The 23,659-nt window shown below is 36.7% G+C and overlaps 1 protein-coding gene across 3 annotated transcripts in view; it reads left to right on the forward strand.

Annotated features, from left to right (window-relative positions):
- LOC108277145 (transcription factor COE3) overlaps positions 1-15,564 on the forward strand; it is a 104,355-nt gene extending 88,791 nt beyond the window's left edge. For 2 of the 3 annotated variants that reach the window (XM_017489577.3, XM_017489587.3), the window contains exons 12-16: positions 1,120-1,185; positions 1,491-1,665; positions 5,494-5,679; positions 8,151-8,240; positions 9,608-15,564. In XM_017489577.3, the coding sequence (XP_017345066.1) occupies positions 1,120-1,185; positions 1,491-1,665; positions 5,494-5,679; positions 8,151-8,240; positions 9,608-9,639 (549 nt within the window). In that variant the 3' untranslated portion in view covers positions 9,640-15,564. The remainder of the gene's footprint in view (positions 1-1,119; positions 1,186-1,490; positions 1,666-5,493; positions 5,680-8,150; positions 8,241-9,607) is intronic. The other variant, XM_017489596.3, reaches the window with a different exon arrangement.
- The last annotated feature ends 8,095 nt before the right edge of the window (positions 15,565-23,659 follow it).

Here is a 23,659-nt window from a genome sequence, read left to right on the forward strand (position 1 = left end):
TTCTGTTAAATAGAGCATAAAAAACAACAGCAAAATGGAAACTTTCAATAAAAAGACTAATCCAATGTGGGAATAAAAAGATGGAGAACGTTGAAATAATTCTAATAGGTATGTCACAAATATCTTGCTGCATGTATAGTGATCACATTAATCCCAACAAATTGGGTTTAATTTAACAAAATAAACACGAAACACGTCTCTGTGACTCTCATGGAACTTCTGAATAGTGTTTCTGGAGTCATGTTTGAGCTCCGAATACCAATGTGTGCAATTTCAGTATTGAATCCTCGCCTGCGGTAATTAGTTTTTGGGTAAATAATTTTAACTACATTGATTTTTCACTTTTATAATTTAAATATATTCGTGACACATCATCCTAATTAGGTTCATTTCAGTTCCTAGAAAATGTGCAAAAGATCAAGGGGGAAGGTTGGAGGGAGGGGGGGGGGGGGTGTTAATATTTATACATGGTAGTGTATATAAGGATTTGGGCTTGTGTGAACAGAAACCATTTTTGGGTGAGTTCAGTTTTCACAGCTACACAAGCAAACACTGTAACACCAAACATTGGGTTCGAGGGAAAAATTGTGTAAATATTCAATAAAGATTTTTTTTTTAAATTTTGGAATTGAACTTTTCCTTTAAGGAAGGAAAAAAAGCAACTGGAAAGCAGATAAATATACGTTTGGAATAGGTTAAAGTTTATATATATACACGTATATATGTGTTTGTGTGTGTGTGTGTGTGGTGTAAATGAAATGCAGCTGTTTTTCTATCCCTCTTTGTCACGTCGTGCTGGGGCAATGCATCTGGCATGTCTTCTCTGTGATAATAATGACATTTTTAATGTTTTCAGTGTTTTAACACTCCCGTCTCACATCCGTATGTCACCCGCTTTTAATGTCGCTGATTTAAATGAGTACGAAAGTTTTTTTTTTAATAAACAAAGTCACAGGAAGTTTGATACATTACACTGGGGATGTAAATGATTTCACAATGCAAATAATACGGCTCATTCATATTGCACTTGAGGAGAATGTTTAGCTAAACTCTGCATGTGTGTATGTGTGTGTGTGTGTGTGTGTGTGTGTGTGTGTGTGTGTGTGTGTGTGTGCGCAGGAGGTGCTGTTAAAGAGAGCAGCAGACCTGGTGGAAGCTCTTTATGGAATGCCTCATAATAATCAGGTATGTTACCACTGCAGTGGCCCTGAATGTATTATTATTATTATTATTATTATTATTATTATTATTATTATTATTATTATTATTATTATAGAGTTAACCTCAGGATCATAACGACCTGAAAAAGTTGAGAAGGGTTGCATGTGGGAAAAATCAAAAAATTTTACTTTCATGCCTGGTTTATAATTAATCAATACCAGTACCAATAGATTTGGAACTGACTGCATGCTGAAAGTCTTCTCTCTCTTTCTCTCTCTCTCTTTCTCTCTCTCTCTCTCTTTCTCTTTCTCTCTCTCTCTTTCTCTAAGGAGATCATCTTGAAGCGGGCGGCCGATCTTACCGAGGCTCTGTACAGCGTGCCACGCAGCCACAACCAGCTGCCCTCTCTGACCGGGTCAAGTGCACACTCAGGCATGATGGGAGTGAACTCGTTCAGCAGCCAGCTCGCCGTCAACATCTCCGAGGCCACACAGGCCGACCAGGGTGAGTGTGTATGAGTGTGTATGTGTGTGTTTGGACTGAGTAGCTGTATAATCAGACATGTCAGTACTATGATGGCCGTAGAGACTTGTAACTCTAGCATGAATGTGTATTTGTGTAAATACTGGATACACACTGTAGGTGTTTTAACACAGCTGATTATACAGATAGCAAGACAGTCACAACATATTTCTTGGTTTGTCAATCAAAAGCAATCTTTTGCTTTGTGGAGAAATGTAGCATTGCAGTTCGCAGCAATAAACAATATAACAATGTAAATATAAACAATATAAATATATAGAAATTGTTTGTTAGTTTCTTGCCTTAGATAAAACAAGTTTGTTTTAGTGCTAGCTCGCTAATTAATGCTAGCTTGCAAAATTACAAAGCTAGCGAGTTAACAATTAAGGAATAACCGGTATAGCGAAATAATCAACGACAAATGTCTTAAAGACTTTCCCATGTTGGAAAACCACCCCTGGCTGTTATGAAGCACTGACACTGGAGACTCCTTACAAAAATGTTTAATAAACATCTCCTTACTGAAACATTACCACCATCGTAACTATAACATTTTTAATAATAAAAACATTCTGAATGAACTGTTACTATAGAACCGATAACGTATTAAGCAGGTGCATTATTATAAATGAGCTAGTTGGATAGATTCGACCCTGACAATGAATTCGCTAAACAAATGCCAGCTGTTTTAACTTTTTTTTTTTGAACTGCTGAATTTGTGACGATTTTTTTGCATGACCAAATATTGGTACGTATCTATTTGTAGAAAAGAGATCCTGCAGAGTGACAAATGATTTTTGGGATGAGGGTTGGGCGAGAGAGAGAGAGAAGAGAGCGAGAGAGAGTGAGAGATTAAGTCGCATTGTTTTGTCATGCCTGTCAGACACACGCTTCAGAGTTGCCACTCATAATGAGTGTCTCTCTCGTGAAACCCACGCATGGATCTGTTTGCTGCTTTTGTGAATCCTGCACGTATATATATATATATGTCTGTGTGTGTGTGTGTGTGTGTGTGTGAGAGAGAGAGAGAGAGAAGGATGCAGTTAATGAGTGGAAAGCTACAGAAGATGACACTGTGTGAATAAAAAATCACAGTGTTTACACACCGTGTCTGACAACCTGCTCTCTTCACACACACACACACACACACACACACACACACACACACACACACACACACACACACACACACACACACCCAGCTATTCATAAGAGTGCTTATGTGTGTATGCATTTAGGGACAGGTTTGTGGGGAACACATTTTCCCAAGACATACAAGATAGCTTTGGTACTGTTGGGACATTTACCAGATCCCATAATGAAAAGTGCCAAAGAGCCAAAATGTGGCTAAGATTAAAGGTAGTGTAACAGAGGTTAAAGAGGACAGTTATTGAGCTTAGTCTTCGGATTCCACATGTTAAGATTTGGGTTCCAGTGGTTAATGTCTGACTAGGTTACATAGGTTAAGATTTGAGTTCCAGAGATTAATGTCTGATTAGGTTATAGAGGTTAAGGTCTGATCAGGTTCCAGTGGTTAAGATTCATGTTCCAGAGGGTAATATCTGATTAGGTTCCATAAGTTAAGTATGATCAAGTTCCAGAGGTTAAGGTTTGTTCGGATTCCAGACTTTAAGCGTAATCAGGTCCAAGCACTGATCAGGTTCCAGAGGTTAAGATACCATTTCCAGAGGTTAAGATCTGGTAATTTTCCAGAGATTAAGGTTAAAGTTTCTGAGGGTAATGTTCATTTTCCACAGGTTAAGATTCAGATTGTAAATATGTGTGATTTTTTCCCCCCTTCCATTAATGGGGACCTGTTCACACACCAGTGTCTTGGGGACTGCAGACGTTGTCTGGACAACACTCCTGCTCCCCCTAAGGATAATGCATTGACACATATAGAGGACAATGTAATTATTGCCTCAGATTTAATTAGTCCCCTGAGCAACACATCTGTGAAAGACCCACACAAGATTTTAAGGACATTCGGTCCTCATAACTGTACAATACAAGGAGGTGTGTGTAAGAGAAGGAAAGTGTTTCAGTATCCGCTCAGAGGAGCCATGGTTGTCTTCATCCACCAGCTCTGTCTCTCTGACAGGAAGAGAGAGAGATGAACAGATCAGTCCATTTATGATAGAGGAGGAGAGAGGAGACGGAGGGAGACAGAAAAAAAAACATTAATTCCCTTGATGCCTCACTCTCTCTTTCTCATTCTCTCTTCTTGCTCATCCTTCTCTATGTTCATCTGCTTTCCTCATTCAGGCAGGAAAGAACACCTACAGAACCCCATGAGGTCATGGGAAAAGAGCATAAAAACACCCCACTACACACACACAGACACAGACACACACACACACACACACACACACACACACACACACACACACACACACACACACACACACACACACACACGTGCACAAGGGCTGTTATTCTTTGTACTGTATGTATTACAGTTATATACACTGATTAAAACATTTGGCCATGTTTCCTCTGTCATTTCCTCTTACTTTTGCACTCTCTCTCTCCCTCTCTCTCTCTCTCTCTCTTTCTGTCTCTCTCATTTTTGGTCATATACTCCCAGTCTGTTTTATCGAATTGTTCTGCTACTTTACATTATTTAGCTAACATATTACCATTCAATTAATATTAAACCATTTGCTAAGCTATTGATCTTTGAAACAATCCACTAGATGTGGCCAGGAACCACCTACTCTCACAGGAAGAGACTATTTGACCTACGTTGCAAACAGCCAACCACTTTTACTCAAAAGTCTCAAATACCTTTTATAAACATAACAATATAAAAATTTGTTGTGTAAGTATGTACTATATACACTACTGTGAGCAAATGAGACTTTATGATTCTGAAGCCTGTCACCAGATAGGTGTACAAAAGATTGTACAGTTTTTCAGCTACTGTAGCGGTCTGCGACATTTCCTTTTATTGAGATGAAATCTAATCAAAAATCATGATTGAAAATCGATGTTTCCAACACTGTGTAGTCATTTTATGATGATTTATGTAATGCAAAACTAGTAGCTGTAATAGCTTCCCTTACATGTTAGCCTCAAGTGCAGAACTAAAGAACTGAAGTGCAGACACCCATTTTGGCTGATCTTGGGGTAACAATTGGCCACACTGTTCTTTTAAAGATGTTGCTTCATCTCTAAAGCATTATTTAATTATCTCACCATCTCCTTAATGAATTAGCTGATGCATGATGACATCCATGTTTTTTGCTTGACTTCTTATCCTGTGTGTAAGCATCCATCCTATGACCTCTGAGAAGGTGTGTGTGGACGACAAGGTGCCATGTCCACATATGCTGTCATTGTGTAAGAATGAAGCAGATCAGATTACTGAACACACACGAGATAGTCCAGCTCCACCTGTCAGTATTCAGGATTCGGACAATGTGAAGACTCTGCAAGCTTGGCTTTAGTTTGAGCTCATGCATGTGTGTGTGTGTGTGTATGTGTGTGTGTCTTGGCGCTCTCTTGCTTCTTGATACACAGCCAGCAGGCCAGCACTCCATCAATGGCCTTCCTGCTGAGAAATTCAGACAGAGAGAATGGGAAACACATGTTAGGAGGATAAGTGGAAGGGCAGCACTGACACTCTTTCTCATTCGCTTTTTTCCCCTCCCCTGACACACGCATCCAAACGGTGTGTCCTTGTTAGGCCTGTATGTCCACAGTGGATATATTTGACTATCATGTCTTATAAAAATGTACTATAACAGCATGCTTAGTTCTAATAACAGAGTCTGTTCTAAGCCTCCTGTCTGTGTCTCATTGCTTCAGGTTATTCACGTAACTCCAACAGCGTGTCTCCTCGTGGCTATGTGCCGAGCTCCACGCCTCAGCAGTCCAACTACAACACCATCACCTCCACCATGAACGGCTACGGAGCCGCTGGCATGACCAACCTCGGCGTGCCTGGTTCACCCAGCTTCCTCAATGGATCCACTGCCAACTCGCCCTACGCAAGTGAGTGAACACAAACCTAGTGTTATAAAGGAACAGCAATGCAATGATAACAGCAGATCAATAGCAGCATGGCTGTAGAATACCTGTACAGTTGTTGCTGTACAGGTGTAGCTGACATCTACCTGTACAAGTGAAGATTACAAGTGTACTGGGTACTTATTTGGTTATGTGTTGTTTGAGATATTTGGTAATCTGTGGCTACATTCTAGACCTGCAGAGGTACAGCTGTAGTTTGTTTGTTGAGGTGCTTATGTAGTCTTCCTGAACAGATGGTACATGATACAGTACTTCATCTGCACAAGTGTTGCTGTAGTCTAACTGTGCAGGTAGCTTATTTTAGTTTACCTGTCCAGGTGTTAGTCAACTGGTAGTTTTCCTGTACAGATGCTTGTATATTCTACCTGACCGGGTGTTTTGGTACTTTTTTGGCACAGATGTAAGTCTAGTCTACCAGGGCAGATGGTTTTGTCTACCTGTATAGGTGTTTCCAGTACTTTACTTGTAGTTGATCTGAACAGGTATATACTTCCTATATGGTTTTATCTATAGTCTATCTGAGCAGGTGCTGAAGTATTTTCCCTGTACAGTTGTTTCTTTAGTCTACTGGCACAGGTAGTTTATTTGGGCAGGTGGATTTGTCTACCTGTATAGTTGTTTCCAGTATTTGTAGTTGATCCGAATGGGTGTTTCTGTATTCTTCCTATATTGATGTTTTTAAAGCAGGGTTGTGCAATCGTGGTTTTCATTCCAATCAAGCAGAAGCCACACCTGATTCCACCTGTTTAATTAGTTCATCTTGGCTTTCAATAGACTATCAGGTGTGGCTCCTGTTTGATTGGAATGAAAACTTGCCAGCACTCTGGCTCTTTCTGGATAAGATTGGACACCACTGGTCTACTAGCACAGTGTCTTTTGGTAGTCTATCTGGGCAGGTGTTTACTATGTGTTTCTAATATTTTACCTGTTGACTTATTGATAGTATGCCCTAGAGAGAATAGGTAGGTATTCCAGTACCTTACCTATACAGGTATTTTTGAAGTATGTCAGAACAGTAATTTCTGTAGTCTGTTTGGTACTAAGTGTTATTGTAGCGATCCATAACTGTTGCTGTAGTTTACCATTACAGATGTATTTGTGATATACTGGTGCATCAGTAAATTGCAGGTATGGTTATGCAATTTATCAGTACATGTCGGGCTGTATCTGATATCTGACTGGATCTGTTCCATTTCTGTTGCTCTTAGTCGACCTAGTACTTAGTTTCATTTATTTGGAATCAAAGTCTATGTACAGTCTAAGGCTTGGGCACCTCTACAAGGAGGCTACAAAATCCAATGTTGTCTAGCTGGTTGCTACAAGAGGAAGAGACGGTTTCAGCTTTGAAAAAGTCTCGCCAACACTAATTACTGCCACTCACGCTCATCTTCCTCCTCATCTTCATCCTCACTAACACATTAACATGCCTGTAATGCGGCTTGCTGTCTGCGCTGAACTCTAGCTGCCAGTGTTGATTCTCCTTTCACATTGCTTTATAATTTAGTCCTTTATACGTCAGCGGCATGAAATTCAAACAACATGCTTCTACTTAGGCACGTCGGAACGGGGTGAATGTGTAATATGCCCTCTTGGGTAATTCAGCTGTGCATTTAAGTACTTGAGTTGTTGTAGCTCAGTTCATATATTCCGTCCACAGTACTCGTGTTTCATTTGATTGGCATATGGTTGGCAGTCACGGCGGCGAGCAAAGCGACAAGGTTTTATTTCATTTGCTTTTAGCGCAAAGGAGGCAGGATGACTTGGCTGGGAAAATAGATTTAATATTTAAGGAGGAATGTGCTTTCGGCTAATCTGTATTCTTAAACGCAGTTGTGGGTAGATTCACAGGTAGTCTTTTTTTTTTGTTCTAAGAAAATGAGAGACCATGTTCGGTGTCATGCTTTTTCCCTTTCTGTTCTTTCATTTTATGTGTGTGTGTGTGTGTGTGTGTGTGAGACTGTATTGAAAGACAGACTTTTTATTATTATTATTATTATTGCTGTGTTAAATGTGGGGCTATTTCTTAATAATTGTGTGTGATGCTCTATAAACGATGTAACTTATGGATTATGTAAGTTATGGATCAACTTTGCCATTCCGGTAGCATCCTCTCGCATCCCCATCCTCCTGCTCCCTTCCAGTCGCCCCTTTGCACTTCATCCGAGCCCTAATAACCAGCATGAGCGCCCTCCCGATCACCTACTCACTCATTCATTCACCTCTGAGTGTGTGTGTGTGTGTGTGTGTGTGTGTGTGTAGACACGTGCATGTGTGTCTGTTTCAGTCACCCTTCCTACCACCCCATCATCCTCCATCCTTCCTCTTCATCATCATTTTCTTTTTTTGCATTTTCCTTTTTGCATCCGTCACTTCTTCCCTCTACTCCTCCATCACTTCCTCTTCCTCATTCTCTCCTGTTCATATGATCTCTGCAGTCAAACAGAAGAGCGCCTTCGCCCCCGTCGTGCGGCCTCAGACCTCCCCGCCCCCCACCTGCACCAGCACCAATGGGAGCAGCCTACAGGGTGAGAACCCCGCCCCTCTCCTGCCTCTCAGCCAATCAGAACGATCCTAGAGCACCTAGGCTTATAATCGTCCTAATCAACAAAAATGAATCAAATCAGAAAAATACACCGTACAGAAAGGTCGAAGGTCAAAGTTGATCCATAACTACGAGATTTATTTCCTGATTTGTCACTGTAATAGGGATTGATGTTTATGTAAAAAAAAAAGAGAAAAGAAAAATATTACTTTGAATTTAATGAAGTTAATGTTGATCCATAACTATATTTTCCCCCCAAACTATTATTGTGATATGGGTTTATCTTAGTACCTAGAATATCATTTTCATAAAAACATTTTTTTTTTACATATACTTTTGAATTTCCACAGAATTACTTAGATTTATTGCAAAAAAATTGATAATTGCATGTAGTATAGTATATTTCAGCATAGTATAGTATTATACAGTACAGTAATAGCATCTAATATGATTCAAATTTCTAAATAAAAAAAATAAGTATATCCATAACTATATTTTCATAATATTGTTTGATTTTTTAAAAATATAATTTTCGGATTTTCTATCCTAATCTGTCTGATCTATAAATCTGTTATTGTAATTGTAAATATTTGAGTTTATCATATAAAACTGGTTTTAATTGTATGAAATTTACAAATTAATTACATTTATTTATTTAAGGTCAAATTAAGAAAAAGAAGAAAGATATATTTAAACAATAGTCATCCCCTGCCAAAATATGGTTATTATATATATATATATATATATATATATATATATATATATATATATATATATATATATATATATATATATATATATATATATATATATATCACACTTTATATAAGTTAATTGTTTAGATTTTTGGGATTTTCAGATGAAATATGATGTGATTTAAAACATTTTTTTAGAGATTAATAAAACTCTAAGTTGAGTTTTATTGAGTTTTATTGAGTTGAGTTTTATAACTATGTTTAGTTAGATGACTAAAATTAAAAAAAATTACTAGATGGATTGACTTTATAGATGATCTCACTCTAACCAACTGCCTTGTTATTTGATATTTACAAAATATATGTATTATATAAGACAATTATGGGGGCCAGTTATTTTTGATGGAATTGCATAGTATTGAACTGGACTGATCCCGTGTCAGTCATGTGACCCTGTTGCTTAATTCTCATAATCTCGGGCTGGTTTGCATATTATTCGGTAGGTAGTTGTTCTTTTTTGAATCTCTCTACATTCGATTAGGACACGGTTTTATAATCAGTATTTACAAATGAAGACTTATAAGGTATTTTATATAAAAATTACTAACCAAAAGTGTGTGTCTGGTCGCTGATTGTGTTGCATCTTGTTTTGCAGCCATGGCTGGTCTCATCGTCCCTCCCATGTGAAGCAGGAGGAGACGTTTGCGCTCATTGAGCTTCACCTGATGAATATAAAACTCCAAGATTCTCAAGAACTCACCGACTCAAACGTCATCTTAGTAAATATCCTCACATCATCATCATCATCATCATCTAATGGAGGAGCGTTTTTTTTTTCTTTTCTTTTTTGAACAAATAAATCTTTTCCACAATCTGGACAACCTGGACAAAGTGCATTTAAAAGATAAAGACCAACCAAACGTCTTTTCTTTCTATTTTCTGTTGGATCGAATCCCCTTTGATCGTCGTCGTCTCCTGGGATTGTTTTTGCAAAGAACAGCAGCCGAAGCCATGAATGCGAACGCAGCTAGCTTTCAGGATTGGAGATGATTTCAGCACGACCTGAACAGTTTGGAAGTGTGCAGCGGTGACCCGCGGCTCGGCTCCAGACTTTTTATTTGCATGCGGAGCGGATCTTGTCTAATTTCAGTTCATATTCATGAACTTCATCATGTAATGATGGAGCGAGCCAAGTGGAAAAGGGAATAAGCTCGTAAAAAAAAAAGTCAAAGCGAAGGCGAGAAATGAGGAAATCTACAAGACAAGTGCTAACTTCTTCCCACTTCTTATGCTAACTCATACGAAGTCTTGCCAACGTCAATTTCTACTACATGTTCACCACTGAAAAAAATAGAGAATTTCAAGAATGATGTTACTAACCTGATCCAGATGCACAACGGCCGGGTTGAGCTCGAAGATTTAAAGAATCGGCATCATTTGTTTTGTTTTTTAGAACGAGTCGATGAGTGTGTAAGTACATTAGAGTCGCAGGTGTGTGGATCGCTAGATTTAAACCAGGAATGCTTTCTGCAACTTTATTCACATTTAGGTACCAGACATTATTGTTGAACTTCTTGTGAAATTTTTTTGTATGTATTTATAGAAAAAAAAGTATGTTTGGAGATTTCTTTGGTGATTTAGGCCTGAATTATAGTATCACATATCTCTTGATGTCTTAATACCTTTTAGATCTTGTAAAAAAGTGTGAAAAGTCAACCTTTTTTTTCTTTGTAAAAACAAAACAAAAAAAACCCCACAAAAATTCCATGTCAGGTCACCTGTTTTTTTTTTTTTTTTTTTTTTTTTTTAAAGCAGGATGTACTCTCCACCACTTTTGTAAAGGAACAAAAAAAATTACACTTTAATTTGTATATTTAACTTTTTCTTTTTGTAAACAGCATTTTGTGTTCTCGTTCAAACTTCCTCGTCCTGTGAGTTCTTGTGACAAAAACGTGTACGTTCATCATTCTTTCTAACTGCACTGTTTTCTTTGGGGAACTAACAAGAGCAATGTATCTTAGCGAACAAACCTAAATGGAAAAAAATGTGGTAAAACGAAAAACAGTTCCACAAATAGGCACCAGTATGTTCTCACACATTGAGTTATTTTGTTACTTTGGTGATGACTGAGATGAATGATTGCTCAACATTTTTTAAAGGTCAGGTCAGGATGCCTCATTGCGGTGAGTTTAAACGAGTGAACTTTTAGGAAAACCGACAGTAGATAATATGCCCTAAATTTAATACTTAGTAAAAAAAAAATTATAGACAAATTGTTGAAAATTCCAAGATGGCAAAATATGAATTTACGTACAAAATATTAAAAATACGTCTATAAAATTGTACACATTGCTTAGAAAACTGACTGGAGAAATAACTAAGGTAATTTTAACATAAATAATTTAAAAAAAAAAACTAATGTTATTTCTAGCATCATTGCACGCAACCTGCATAAATTACGTATGCAAAATGCATTTAACAGTCCGCACAGGATTTCGCTGATTTTTTTGTGATTGTTGCGGCCAAGAATGCTTGATTTTGCTGCAGCTTTGTTCAAAATTTGCGATAAAATTTGCAGAATTTTTTTTTGCTGAGAACTACCTGAATTTGGCAAAACTGCAACTGCACGGAATAGTTTTGCACCATCTTTCGCAGTAATGTATGTTGGTATATCAGACCTTTTAGCTGCACTCAGATTCAACTCACGTGAATCGAAGAGGGCTTTGGCTGAATGCTTGTTGTGAAATCTGCAGTGATTTAGAAAAATTTCAAGCTCCTATGAATATTGTGGAGTTTGCTTGATTTTGTGTTCATTTCTGCGATTGCAAAATCACGAAATCCTAGAGGGACTGATTTAATGCAAATCAACTTGAAATCCAGAACACAGAGTGGAAGTCATGCAGTTATGAAGTTCCTTCAGATTTATTATCTGCTTTTTTTTGTGGATGTAACAAAGTAGAGGGTCTTCTGTAGAGCAAAGATCAAATCTCACTGGGTACATATTTAGACTCTGAAGGGACATGTTGGTTATTTTTCTTATTTGCCGTGGCCATGAATTAAGTATATTGAGGCCACAAACTAAGTATCTCATGGTCGTGAATTATATTGTATCCCACAAAATACCAAATTTGCGAAAAGTCATGCTTAATACGTGGCTTCCAGTTAATTATTTGACTATAACAGCTGAAAATATCACTTAATGCTACATCCATGTCACATCCAAGTGTAATTATTAATCATCTCCATGATCAGGTTCTTGGGGCTACAATTGTATAATTGTATGATTTCTCAATATAGGAATGAACTTAACTTATTGCTTTAATATATTAATTTGTGGCCACACCTTATTAAAAAAATTACCACCATGTAGTTACCCAAAACATTACTGAGTTTCCTCAAGATTTATTCAGCAGATGAGGGGAAAAGAACACTGCATTTCGATTGTCCAATGTAGAAACCATCTATAGACTGTCTGGAAGCAGCTTATTAACTGATTCTGCCATGAAAACTATCAAGAGAGCCCACATGAACTGAATTTGGCATTGTGATAGGATGAGGGACGAGCTATGGATGTTCTACTACACATCGAGACCTCTAACATGGACCATCCGAATAAAGTGAGAGCAAAAAAGTTACATGTTTATAGTCTTTAGAGTGTCTATAGATCTACTAAAGGTCTACTCTAGATCTACTATAGATCTACTCTAGGTCTGCTAAACATCATCAGCTGTGTAAGGAATAAAACATGATGGGGGTGTGCAGTTAAATAATCAATAGAAAAAGAATCAGTGTCACAAAGTCTTTTATTCCTCTTCCACCACAGCAATTTATTTTAAAGTTACCTTTACCACTGACTATTACAGAGCACTGACACCGGAGACTCCTTCAATAAATGCTAAATAAATGTCTCCTCACAGCAATATTAGTCAACCAATTGATCTGACCAATCAGAGTTAAGAATTCAACAGCGCTGTGGTATAAAAACTGTTGACATATTGTTTAATGTTAGCTAAAAAACTCAACGTGGGGCAACAACAGGTTGTTGACAGTCTATAGGGTTGTTTTTAAAAATTGTTTAGACCATTTGTTGAGTGTCTACATTGAACTAGCTAAATAGAACAATGTATAAATGAAGCCTTGAAAAAACAAACGTTAATAGTTTGGGATATTTACGTACATAGTTCGGATTTTTTGCGCGTTGCTCTGTTTTTTGAAAATTGATATCGGAAACTCAATTGATCTCAATGGGTGAAACTTGGGTAAGAAAACCTCTCTCAAGTGAATTGTGGAATTGTAGCTTGAAAGTAAATGTTATGAGTTTGCTACATTCGAGTTTATGTTCGCATCAAGTAGCATCATTTTAAGTTATAAACTAAAACATATGCCAATATAGATTCGCAACATCTGCCGTAATCAAAACAGTTAGCTAATTCTGTAATAAAAAGTGCATTTTTTTACCCAATGATATGTGCATTTAATTGTGAGCAGTATAATGTTTTATTTATTTGGGAAAGATTAGTTGACAGGATCCAGTGTAATCAATAATAAATAATTCACAGCTGTTGCCATAGGGACGTATGTTGTATCCTTCACCTGTTACGATAACCTGTCGTAACTTGTAATCCGTCCCCCAACTAGGAAAAACCAAAGAAAACCCCCACAACTCGGGAACCTCAACTCCAAGTTCAGCCAGTGAAGTCGAATCAAAATGGCTGCTCAGAGCATCAACAGTAAACAAATTAGCACCTCTTTCATTTACTGCATATACATCTATTGGCTTTAGACCAATCAACATACAGACATATTTGCATGTTAAATCTATAACAGAACTAAATATACATGTCATCACAATTAGCTGGCTAGCTTGTTGCTAACAAAAGACGAACATGTTTTTTCTTCGTGTGTTGGTAGCTTGAAACGCACGAAGGATGAAAATGATAAATCCGAGCTCTGATTTCCGAGAATACACGGTAACACCTTGTGTAGAAAAGAAATGTTACAATGTCACCCACTGAGATCAATGGAATGCACCGCAATGTGTGAAATCATTCTGACTATAAATTTAAAGCTATTTATTTACCAGATATTTCAGATTATATTGAAGGTTTTATTCATATGATGTCATCTCCGAGGCTGATTTTAAACTGAACGCTAACGGTGCAGGTATAAATAAATATATGTAGATGTAAATTCATATAAAAGATTTGGGTGTGTTGATGAGTGAGTACATGAAATATATCTCTCTCTCTTTTTTTAATGTACTGATTTTTGCCTTTAAATCACTAAACGAGAAGAACTTTACTGTTGGAATGAAGTCATCACTATTTATGTTCTGTATGTGTGAAAAAAGACTTATGTTAAATGTCACATATTGAGCCATTATACAAACACAAGTTCAGTCTCTCTCTCTCTCTCTCTCTCTCTCTCTCTCTCACACACACACACACACACACACACACACACACACGCACACACTTCCTGTCTATCCTGTCATCGTGTTGCGTTTTAGGGTGTAAGAACACCAGGTTTGACTTTCCTTTTCCTTTTTATTTCCCCGATGTTGAAAAGGGTAGAGGTACTGCTTTCTGATCTTTGTGAAATATTGAAATATATTGAAAGTATATCAAAAGCACAATGTTTAATTAATGTCTTTAGAACTGAGGAGAACCCTTTCGTCTCCTCTCACACATAAATGTGCTGTACATAAGTGCATGTTTTTTTTTTCCTTTCTTTGTTTTTTTTCTGTGATACCGTGGTTTTTGTACAGAAACAGACTAATAAAGATTACATTTGGCTTGAAAAAGAAAACGGATGCCTTAATGACAGCAATAACGATGATGAGATGGTTTTCTTTTTATGGCAGCGATTGACAGAGCCGTTAAAATCAAATAAGCGGATTTACAAACATTACATTTTTCTTTTCTTTTCTTTTTTTTTTAGAGACTTAAAAGTCCACAGGTTTTTAGGTACAGAATTCCAGGTTGTGTTGCCATAGTAACTAAAATTTCAGACAAAAAGATGTTAAAAATGAAAGGTGAGACAAAAAGTGCGATGTTAAAAAAAAGGTGAGACATAAAAATATAAAAAAAAGAAAATCGAATAAGACTGGAAAATAAACAAAAATAAATAAATATATAAGCAGTATAAATAAAAGTAAAGTGCTCTTTTTTTAATTTAAGATACTAAGTAAAAAAAAAAAAGACCTTAAGCCATCAAGAGAAAAAATATAAAAAAGAAATAACTAATTTAATGCAATTTAATTTAATACTCAGAGTTTTTTTTAATGAGAATTTTTTTTTAAGCTCTCTTGTTTTTAGTTTTCAGAATTTCAAATATTGTTGCTGTAGTAACTAAAAGTTCAGACAAAAAGGTGTTAACATACAAAAAGGAAAGTTGATAAATAAATTACTCGGTTAATAAATAATAAATTATTCAAGTAAATTGTATTTAATGTTTAAAATCTTTTTCGAGATTTAAGAGCTGTCAGGATTACAAATCCTGTTCCAATGGAAAAAACACAAAAAAACAAAACAAACAACAACATGTAAATAATGATTAATAGCAATAAGCAATTAACTTTTTATACTTCAGATGTTTTGGGCTTTTTTTTGTTTCGTTTTTGTTTTTTGTGATCGTAAGTTTAAGTTAGACAAATCCAGATCTCGTTGCTGAGACAAAAATACAAATCTAAATAAAATACAATACAATTCAAATGGATTAAAATCATAGTCATGTGATATTCTGACACACACACACACACGAACACGAACACACACACACACACACACACACACACACACACACACACACACACACACACACACACACTTTTCCTCTTTCCTCGGGCTTGGATTCTCTCCACACCTTTCACAGAGTTTCATCCTTCCAAAGTTTTGACCTTTTGGTTAGGATGGCTTGCCAGAACCCCTCCGCTGACGGACGTTGTTTTCGAGTCGGCTCCAAATCACACTTTTTAATCTTTATAGATCATGATCAGCAACTTCTCGCTTAGTATTGGTGTAATAAGAGTATTCAGGCCATGACACACACTCATGTCAACAAAAGCATTGAAAAAAATGGATGACACTGACACTGGAGACTCCTTCTGTTGACATTCCCTGATCAAAAACTTCACCATATCAACAATTACTGATGATGTCACAATATAATTTTACCAAGTGAATCAAAAAAGCTAAAACTTACTGAATGAACAAAAGACGAGCGACAGCAAGTACAGTTTATGTATGTAAGTTTAGCAGCTTAGCATATTGATACTGATATAAATTTAGCTAGCTAGCATAGGTTAATAAACGTAACTCTTATTGTAGTTTTACAATGAGAAATATTTGCTACTTTTGACAATATTCAACATATTTTTCTTTCTTTTTTGTTTTCGAATTTCGATTCTTTTAGATATCAAGAACGTTTGTTTTCATATTTCAACGTTTAATCATATCGAATGTTTACAAACAGAAGTAAAATAGTGAATTTCAGACGCAAATAGTAAAATAGTGTTCAGAAACCGATAAAAATGTATTTTTCTGATTTAGGTATAGTGTTCACACTTGTAGACTATTCATTTAAGGTCATTCTTAGAAATATCTACGATCCAAACCAACCACTCCAATGTCATACACAACGTTATTCTGATTTTTATTACTACATGCACTTGGACTTTCCGCAAAATGTCATCTTAGGAAGTACAAATATCTGGAATATAGTCAAATCTGTTTAGTTTGACCTTTTATAAGATTACAATAAAGCAAATATGAACTTATCGATCCTATTTCTAGTCATTTATACTACAACCATGTAAAAAATCACATTAGTGAATAGTAGGACTGGACTGGATAAAATTTTATGATACATTTTGGAGGAAAAAATCATGAAAACAATGCAGTTCTCACATTAGGACCTTTCTGTGTGTGTATGTAACCCTGAAAGTTTGTGTGTGTGTGTGTGTGTGTGTGTGTGTGTGTGTGTGTACATGTGTGCACGTGCGTCCAAAAAAGCACAACAGCAGTTCATTTGAACTATAAAGCCCCACTAACACTTTGATGCTGTTAGAGATCAGAGGTCGTATCAGACGTAAAGGAAGCCTGTGTGTTATCTGCTGAGTGTGTGGGAGTGTAACAGAGCCTTCGTATCTCCCATCCCACACACACATACAGACACAGCCAAAGAACACACGCGGACACAGAACACGCAGGTCATGCACTATCAGCTATCCTCAAATGTTAAGCAAATGTGGGGTGAAAAAAGTGTTCAAAGACAATTCGTTACTGTTAGATTTATTGAACTCACTCACTTCAATTCACTTCAAAAAATATTTTGAAAATGGTTTCCATCGTACTTTAACGAATTATTCTGACTTTCAAATGAATTGTAAGGAAGTTCTTTCTGATTGAACCTGATCAATAATCTACTAAAAAGCAGAAGGCTTTTCTGAAATGATCTATTTTCACAATCTTGGTGCTAGTTTTTGCGTGAACAGGTCCTGTCAACGTCTTGTTACCTGATTGTGTTCACCTGTTTCGTGTTAGTCCTTCAATACTTTGTCTGCATATACCCTGGTGTTTCTCTGTCTTGTTGTTATTGTGCATGTCTGAGCCTTCGATTTCCATGCTCTAGTTTCCCTTTTTTTGTTTTGCTTGTTAAGTTGACATTTGGTTATGGATGTTCCGTGTTTTGATGTCACCTGTCTGCAGTTTAATAGCTCGCCTGATAGCTTTCAGGGATTTGCATTCTCAACCGTGATGAAACAGTGACGTGGGATGTTTTCACACACGGCATTCATAGCATTTGGGATTTTTGTTTCCTACTTTTGTATTGCACCTAGGGAAAATAACAATCGCAAAAAGTCATTTGGCAATTTCAAATTCCTTAACAAGATCTGAACCCTGTCACTTCCTACACTGTAAAAATAGATGTATATATTTTACAGCACTTATTATAGAGTCCAAAACTGTAGGTTTACAGGAGGATATGATAAAAGTAAATTACTTTAAAAAAAAAAAAAAAAAACATAGCCACATTTTTAGTGCTATACTGTAGTTTTAACTGTGTTATTTTTTTTATTTTTTTTTTGCCAAATGTGCATCTTAAACAAATCTGAATGACTCAATAATAACAAAAGAACCTGATAACTGGTAATCATTTCACATAGGAACAAACACAAGATATCAACTTCAGAAGCTGTGAAAAATAATAAGACTAACAGGCACACAGACAAACAGAATCTGTAGTTCTTAGTTCTGGAAAAAAAAAAAAAACCCAACACAAACAAACAAAAACAAATTATGAGTGATAATTTGACGTTAAAGCGAATAACTCCATTTCCCAGGATGCATCACAGCCTCACAAAATGGCTACCTTGGACTCCCGTTCCCTAGCAGCCACCCATTCCCTTGTTACTCCAATTTTTCACACCTGTGTTTAGTTTCAGCTTGATTAGTCTTGTTATTTAAGGTTCTGTTGTTGATTTTATTCCTTACTCTTCAAGTCTGTTGTTTTTAAATATTACCTGTATATTACTGCTGTTATTCTGACAGTCATCTCTTTAAATGAGCCAGACTAGCTAGCACTGTCCAGCTTTAACTCCAGTATAAAATTCAATATCTGGCTAGTTAGCACTGTCTAGCGTTCTGTGCTAAAATGATTTAATGTTTGTGTGTGTTTTTTTTAAACCACAAATTAATAATGGGATAAATGAAATTTAGCTAAACAAGGTTCTTTTTTGCTTCAGGTTAACGCTTTTATTGGTTGTTTTACTGTAAGTTTAATGATATTGGATGTTTTACTGTAATGTTACAGCAGTGTTACAGTAGCTAATGAGTAAGGTCCTTTGGAAAAGTATAATCTGGCAGTAAATATTTCCCATGTTTAAGGTATCGGACTGATTTAAACACAGGAATCTCATAGTCCTGAATTTGCTGAACCTCCAAACTTCCATTCATTTAGCTCAAGGCTCAATCCTAAGGGTTCTCGTTTTTGCATCTACTGAGCAAACCCTCGACTAGCCAAAGAAGCCTTGAGAAACATGGGCCTCAGTGTGCTGAAGAGCCTTTCCCACGTTTCAGCTTCTGTCTAACAGCGCCAAGAATTTTGTCGCTTGCTACTGAGCCGTGGAGGAAGCGGAACAGCTTGAGCCGTGTGTAAAATTACGTCCATTAATGGCTCTGCTGAATTGCAATTCAATAAGGGTTTCCGCAGTTAACATTTTATAAGGAACGGAAAAGTGTCTGAGACGCAAAGCTGGTTCTGAAAGGGATTCGTGGTGTGGGAGGTTTACGGCTGATTTAGCTAAAAACACAAACGAGAGTGTGAGTGTGGAAGATGCTGAGAACAAGCCATAGGAAATGTCCTTTAAGTGGGGGGGGAAAAACCCTTTCTCAGAGTTTCACATGGTGGAAACTTCTCACACAAGATGAGGGTAAGAGCAGAAGAAATGATGCAAAGAAGTTTTCTTAGGCAACATTGGATTGCATTCCATGCTGAAATGCATATTTTGGGCTGTAAATACACACAAAAAAACCAACCGAATACCATTTGAGGCCAGTGTTAAATACTTTTATATGACACTATTAATGAACTAATCATTCCGTCCCTTTGGAGGACGTTGGAGGGGATGCGTCTTAATCTGAGATGTCATCTTGAGGAGCGGATTTTTTATGGACAAAGTTATGAAATAAGGTAATATACAGTATTACTTTAGATTAAGCAAAAATGGTCAGTCATGTTTTCTTTACAAATTGATTCAATGAAAATTTTGTTTGAATAATCTGACAACTCAAAATAGTGAATAAAAAGCATGATAAAATAGCTGACATCCCACACACGCATTACAATTTCATGACTTTAATTTAGTATCATATATCTTTATTATTATTCAATTCTGCACACAAATGCAGAATAATAGTATATGCTGCATCACGTGCTATTTTATAAGCTGTAAATTAATGACCGCGATAACCGTTTTGTTCAATTTTATGAGGATATGAGGTTCAAATCAATGCTCTCATTCTAATACGTTATAGTTGCTATAGTAACAACTTACACAGAGACTTGTGAGGAGATATTTATGTAGCAGTTTTTTTTTTTTTTTTTTTTTTTTGAATGCGTCTCCAGTGCCAGCGGTAAAGCTTTTACAAACATGGAGAAGTCTTCAGAGCAGGACTTTGGTGCTTTGTTATTGTTTTAGTGACTTAGAGAGAGAATTTTTTTTAGTTTATAGCTACTATAACATAAGTGATAGTTTTGAGGACTTTCTGCAAGATAAAATGTAATTATAAACAGATAAAACATGTCTTTAATATAAAAAAAGTATTAATTAATAAAGTGATACCAGTAACTCTGCTTCATCACACTACACTATAGTTGATTATTTTCCCTGTAACAGCACTGTGTATTATTCCTTACAATAATAGCTGAATCATTTTCTAAATCTAGAAGTGTTGTGTGAATGTTGCAAGAATGTTATTTTCGTAATGTTAAACCATTGCGTCTGAACATTCTGAGAAAGTTCTTTGCTAACAGGGGCAGAACATATTTGCAACAGTTAATAGTTAGCGTAAGCTTTCTAGCAAAATTGGCTAGCTACTTAAGGTCAAACAGTTAACATTAACTCTAACTAAGTGTAGTGTTTATGTAAGTAGCTGGCTATTACTTTATGAAATGTATAATTAGTTGATAAAATTGCACTTTTAGGAGGTGTACTAAGAAATGTTACCTTTTAAATAAAACATGTAGCATCACAGCTATGTGGAAAGCAGGGGACATAAAAGAGTATGTTAAGTAGATCAAAATGAAAAGTTTCCATGTGAAATCATGTGATCGTTCTGCTCAGAAAGGGTGAATATTTCAGCAGGAGCAGGAGCTGATAGAGTTACACCAGTGCAAGAGCAAAAAAGTCCCTCAGCAGGTGTTCAAAAGTTTGAAGCGATCCATCATCATCATCAGAGACCATGAGGGCTGTAAAATGGACGTCGAGGACCATGGAGGTTTAAGCTTGTGTCCCGGATTGAGTTGCGGCAACTCTTCTGCCGCGTGTGCGTATATGTACGTGTGTTTGTGTGTGTGTGTGTGTGGGGGGGGGGGGGGGGGTTGGGGGGGGGGTGATTTTGAAGAGCTTGCTGGGTCTGATGGGACTGATAACACCAGCAATGACAGGTGTTGCTGAATCATATGATGGAAACGCTGCATTAGAAGTGACTTCACAGTGCAGGTGAAAAACATCAGCACCTGTCACAACACCAGGACAATTTTAAGGGAAAAAATGTATTAATTTCATGTTTTAATGACACAATAATTTTAGATAATGGATTTAAAATGAAACGATGCGGTTAAAGGTTGTAGCCATTTACCTTGTGATTTCTTTATTTGCTTTTTGATAATGTACACAATGTAATAATATAATTGCATAAAATAAATAATAAATAAATAATGTATTTATTGGTCTTAAACAAAGACATAATTATAATAATTTAAAAAACTGAATTATAATAATTAAAAAAACTGAACAAGCATTATTAATAAAAAACAAACAAACAGTTAAATGAATTCTTTGTCCATAAACAAAAAGAATAATAACACTGATAAAGTTCTGACTTTAGTTATTAATGTTTGATAAATTTTGATTATTATTTTTTTTTAATGATCTGAGCATGGCCTGCTTCCCATCATGACTGTGCTAGCCTCAGCTCACACCCTGCACTCCAGCACAATCTCTTCATCTTTCAGCATTCCCATCTCTCGACTACAATCTTTTCCATCACAGAAGAAATATTATCATTTCCTCTGTGAAAGAGACACAAAAATAAATGCTGTTTGTGCTGTGCAAAGAAACACTCCTTCTTTTGGGTTTTTGTCCTTTTGGCTTTTGCTGCCAAAAGTGTGTCCTCGGCCGAAGACGAACGCGGTGCATGACACCTCCGCGATGAACCTAGGGCTCAAGAAAAAAACATACAAAGAGCGCTCCTTCCACCTGTTTCCCTTTTTCATCAGTCTCCACATTTCTGGGGGAGGCAGGATGTTTGGCTTGGCTGCGCCCTGCCCCATGACTTAATCCCTGGGTGCTATTGTTAAATTTTCAAGCAAAATAATGAAAACCAAATGCGGCACGGGACACTGAGGTCGGGTTTCAGGCCAGGCCTTCGACTGAGCTTTATTTCCAGTCGTTCAGGGCGACTCGTTCGCTCAATGTTTCCCTTGTAATATTACGCCAAATGTGAGATCTTGACTTTGTCAAATCAAGCGAGTATCGATGGGAAAACTGTTTTTAATGAGCACAGCCAGAGGCCTGAAGGAGCACCTCAAACCTGGAAGTGATAAAGCAGGACATGAAATGGACAGAGAGAGAGAGAGAGAGAGAGAGAGAGAGAGAGAGAGAGAGAGAGAGAGAGAGAGAGAGAGAGAGAGAGAGCGAGCGAACATCCCAATAATGTCAGTCTCTCTTAAAGTACATTTATGATTCCCAGGATCTAGTCATTTGATTTGTTCTTTTTTTTTTTTTCTCAAGATGCTAACCAAGAGAATAGACAAAAGTGTGATTCCATGATTTTGGCTGCCATTTTGTGTTCCACTATGGTTACGTTTACAAATATGTTGGTAAAATGTCCTTCCTGTTAACATGTGTGCATGTTTCAGATGAATAACTTAAAAATGTTAAGATGAGATATAATAATATTGATATAATCATATCATAATCATCTTCAGAAAACCATATTTGTTGCATTAATGTATGAATCCATTTAACATCTCATGCTTGAAACATTTTTTCATGAGTCCATTCCATCCATTATAGTTTATGAAAAATGTACGTTCATTCAATTCACATATACTGTGTGCGTGTGTGTGTGTGTGTGTGTGTGTGTGTGTGTGTGTGTGTGTGTGTGTGTGTGTGTGTGTGTGTATGTCTTTTTTTTTTAATTAATGTCTAGAAATGACCAAAATCCACCAAGCATTGAGAACATGGAGCCAGAGCTATGTTAATGATTAATTAATAATGAATATCTAGCTTAAAATGTTCTCTATAATGTAGCCTGCATTTTATTTATTTACTTATTTTTTATTTACCTTTTGGACCTGCTCTCATACAAAATTCATTTTTAAAAAGTTTTTTTTTTTTTTCATACGAATGCAGTTGTAACCCTAATCATAACCTTTTACAATTGACTTCTGCAAATTCTTACAAACTGACAAACTGGTGACTTTGCAACTATGAGGTCTTGTTAAAGATTATTTATGAAAAGGAGTTCCAGAGACGTAGTGTTAATCTAAAAATGATGGCCTTTGTAGGTTTGATGATAAGATAAGCCAGTAGAGGAGAATGAAAGAAAATAAGAAAAGAGCCAGATCGGATAACAGCGGTCACGTCCAAACAAACAGGTTTTAAATCATCCAACCAGGGACTGTCCTACTAACACATCTGGCTAATTTGCAAAAGTTCTCCCAAGCTGCTCGTGTTTGGAACTTTTCAAGGTCTGTTGTGTTTTTCTCTCACAGAGCAAAGTCACGCCGGACGAAATGCAGGACGCTTTGGGAAGTTTTTCCAGGCAAAGAACAGAACAGAGAGTTTGCCTACCGAATGAGCAAAGACCTGATGAGAATCTCCCAGGTTCAAATCGGAGCTAATAAATCAATGCGAAGCCTGGGTGTGTTCACACACCGCCTCCCTCAGCTCTTCGCTAAACGAACGGAATACGTATTG

Source organism: Ictalurus punctatus, chromosome 2 (assembly GCF_001660625.3).
Source record: "Ictalurus punctatus breed USDA103 chromosome 2, Coco_2.0, whole genome shotgun sequence".
NCBI classification, from domain to species: Eukaryota; Metazoa; Chordata; class Actinopteri; order Siluriformes; family Ictaluridae; genus Ictalurus; species Ictalurus punctatus.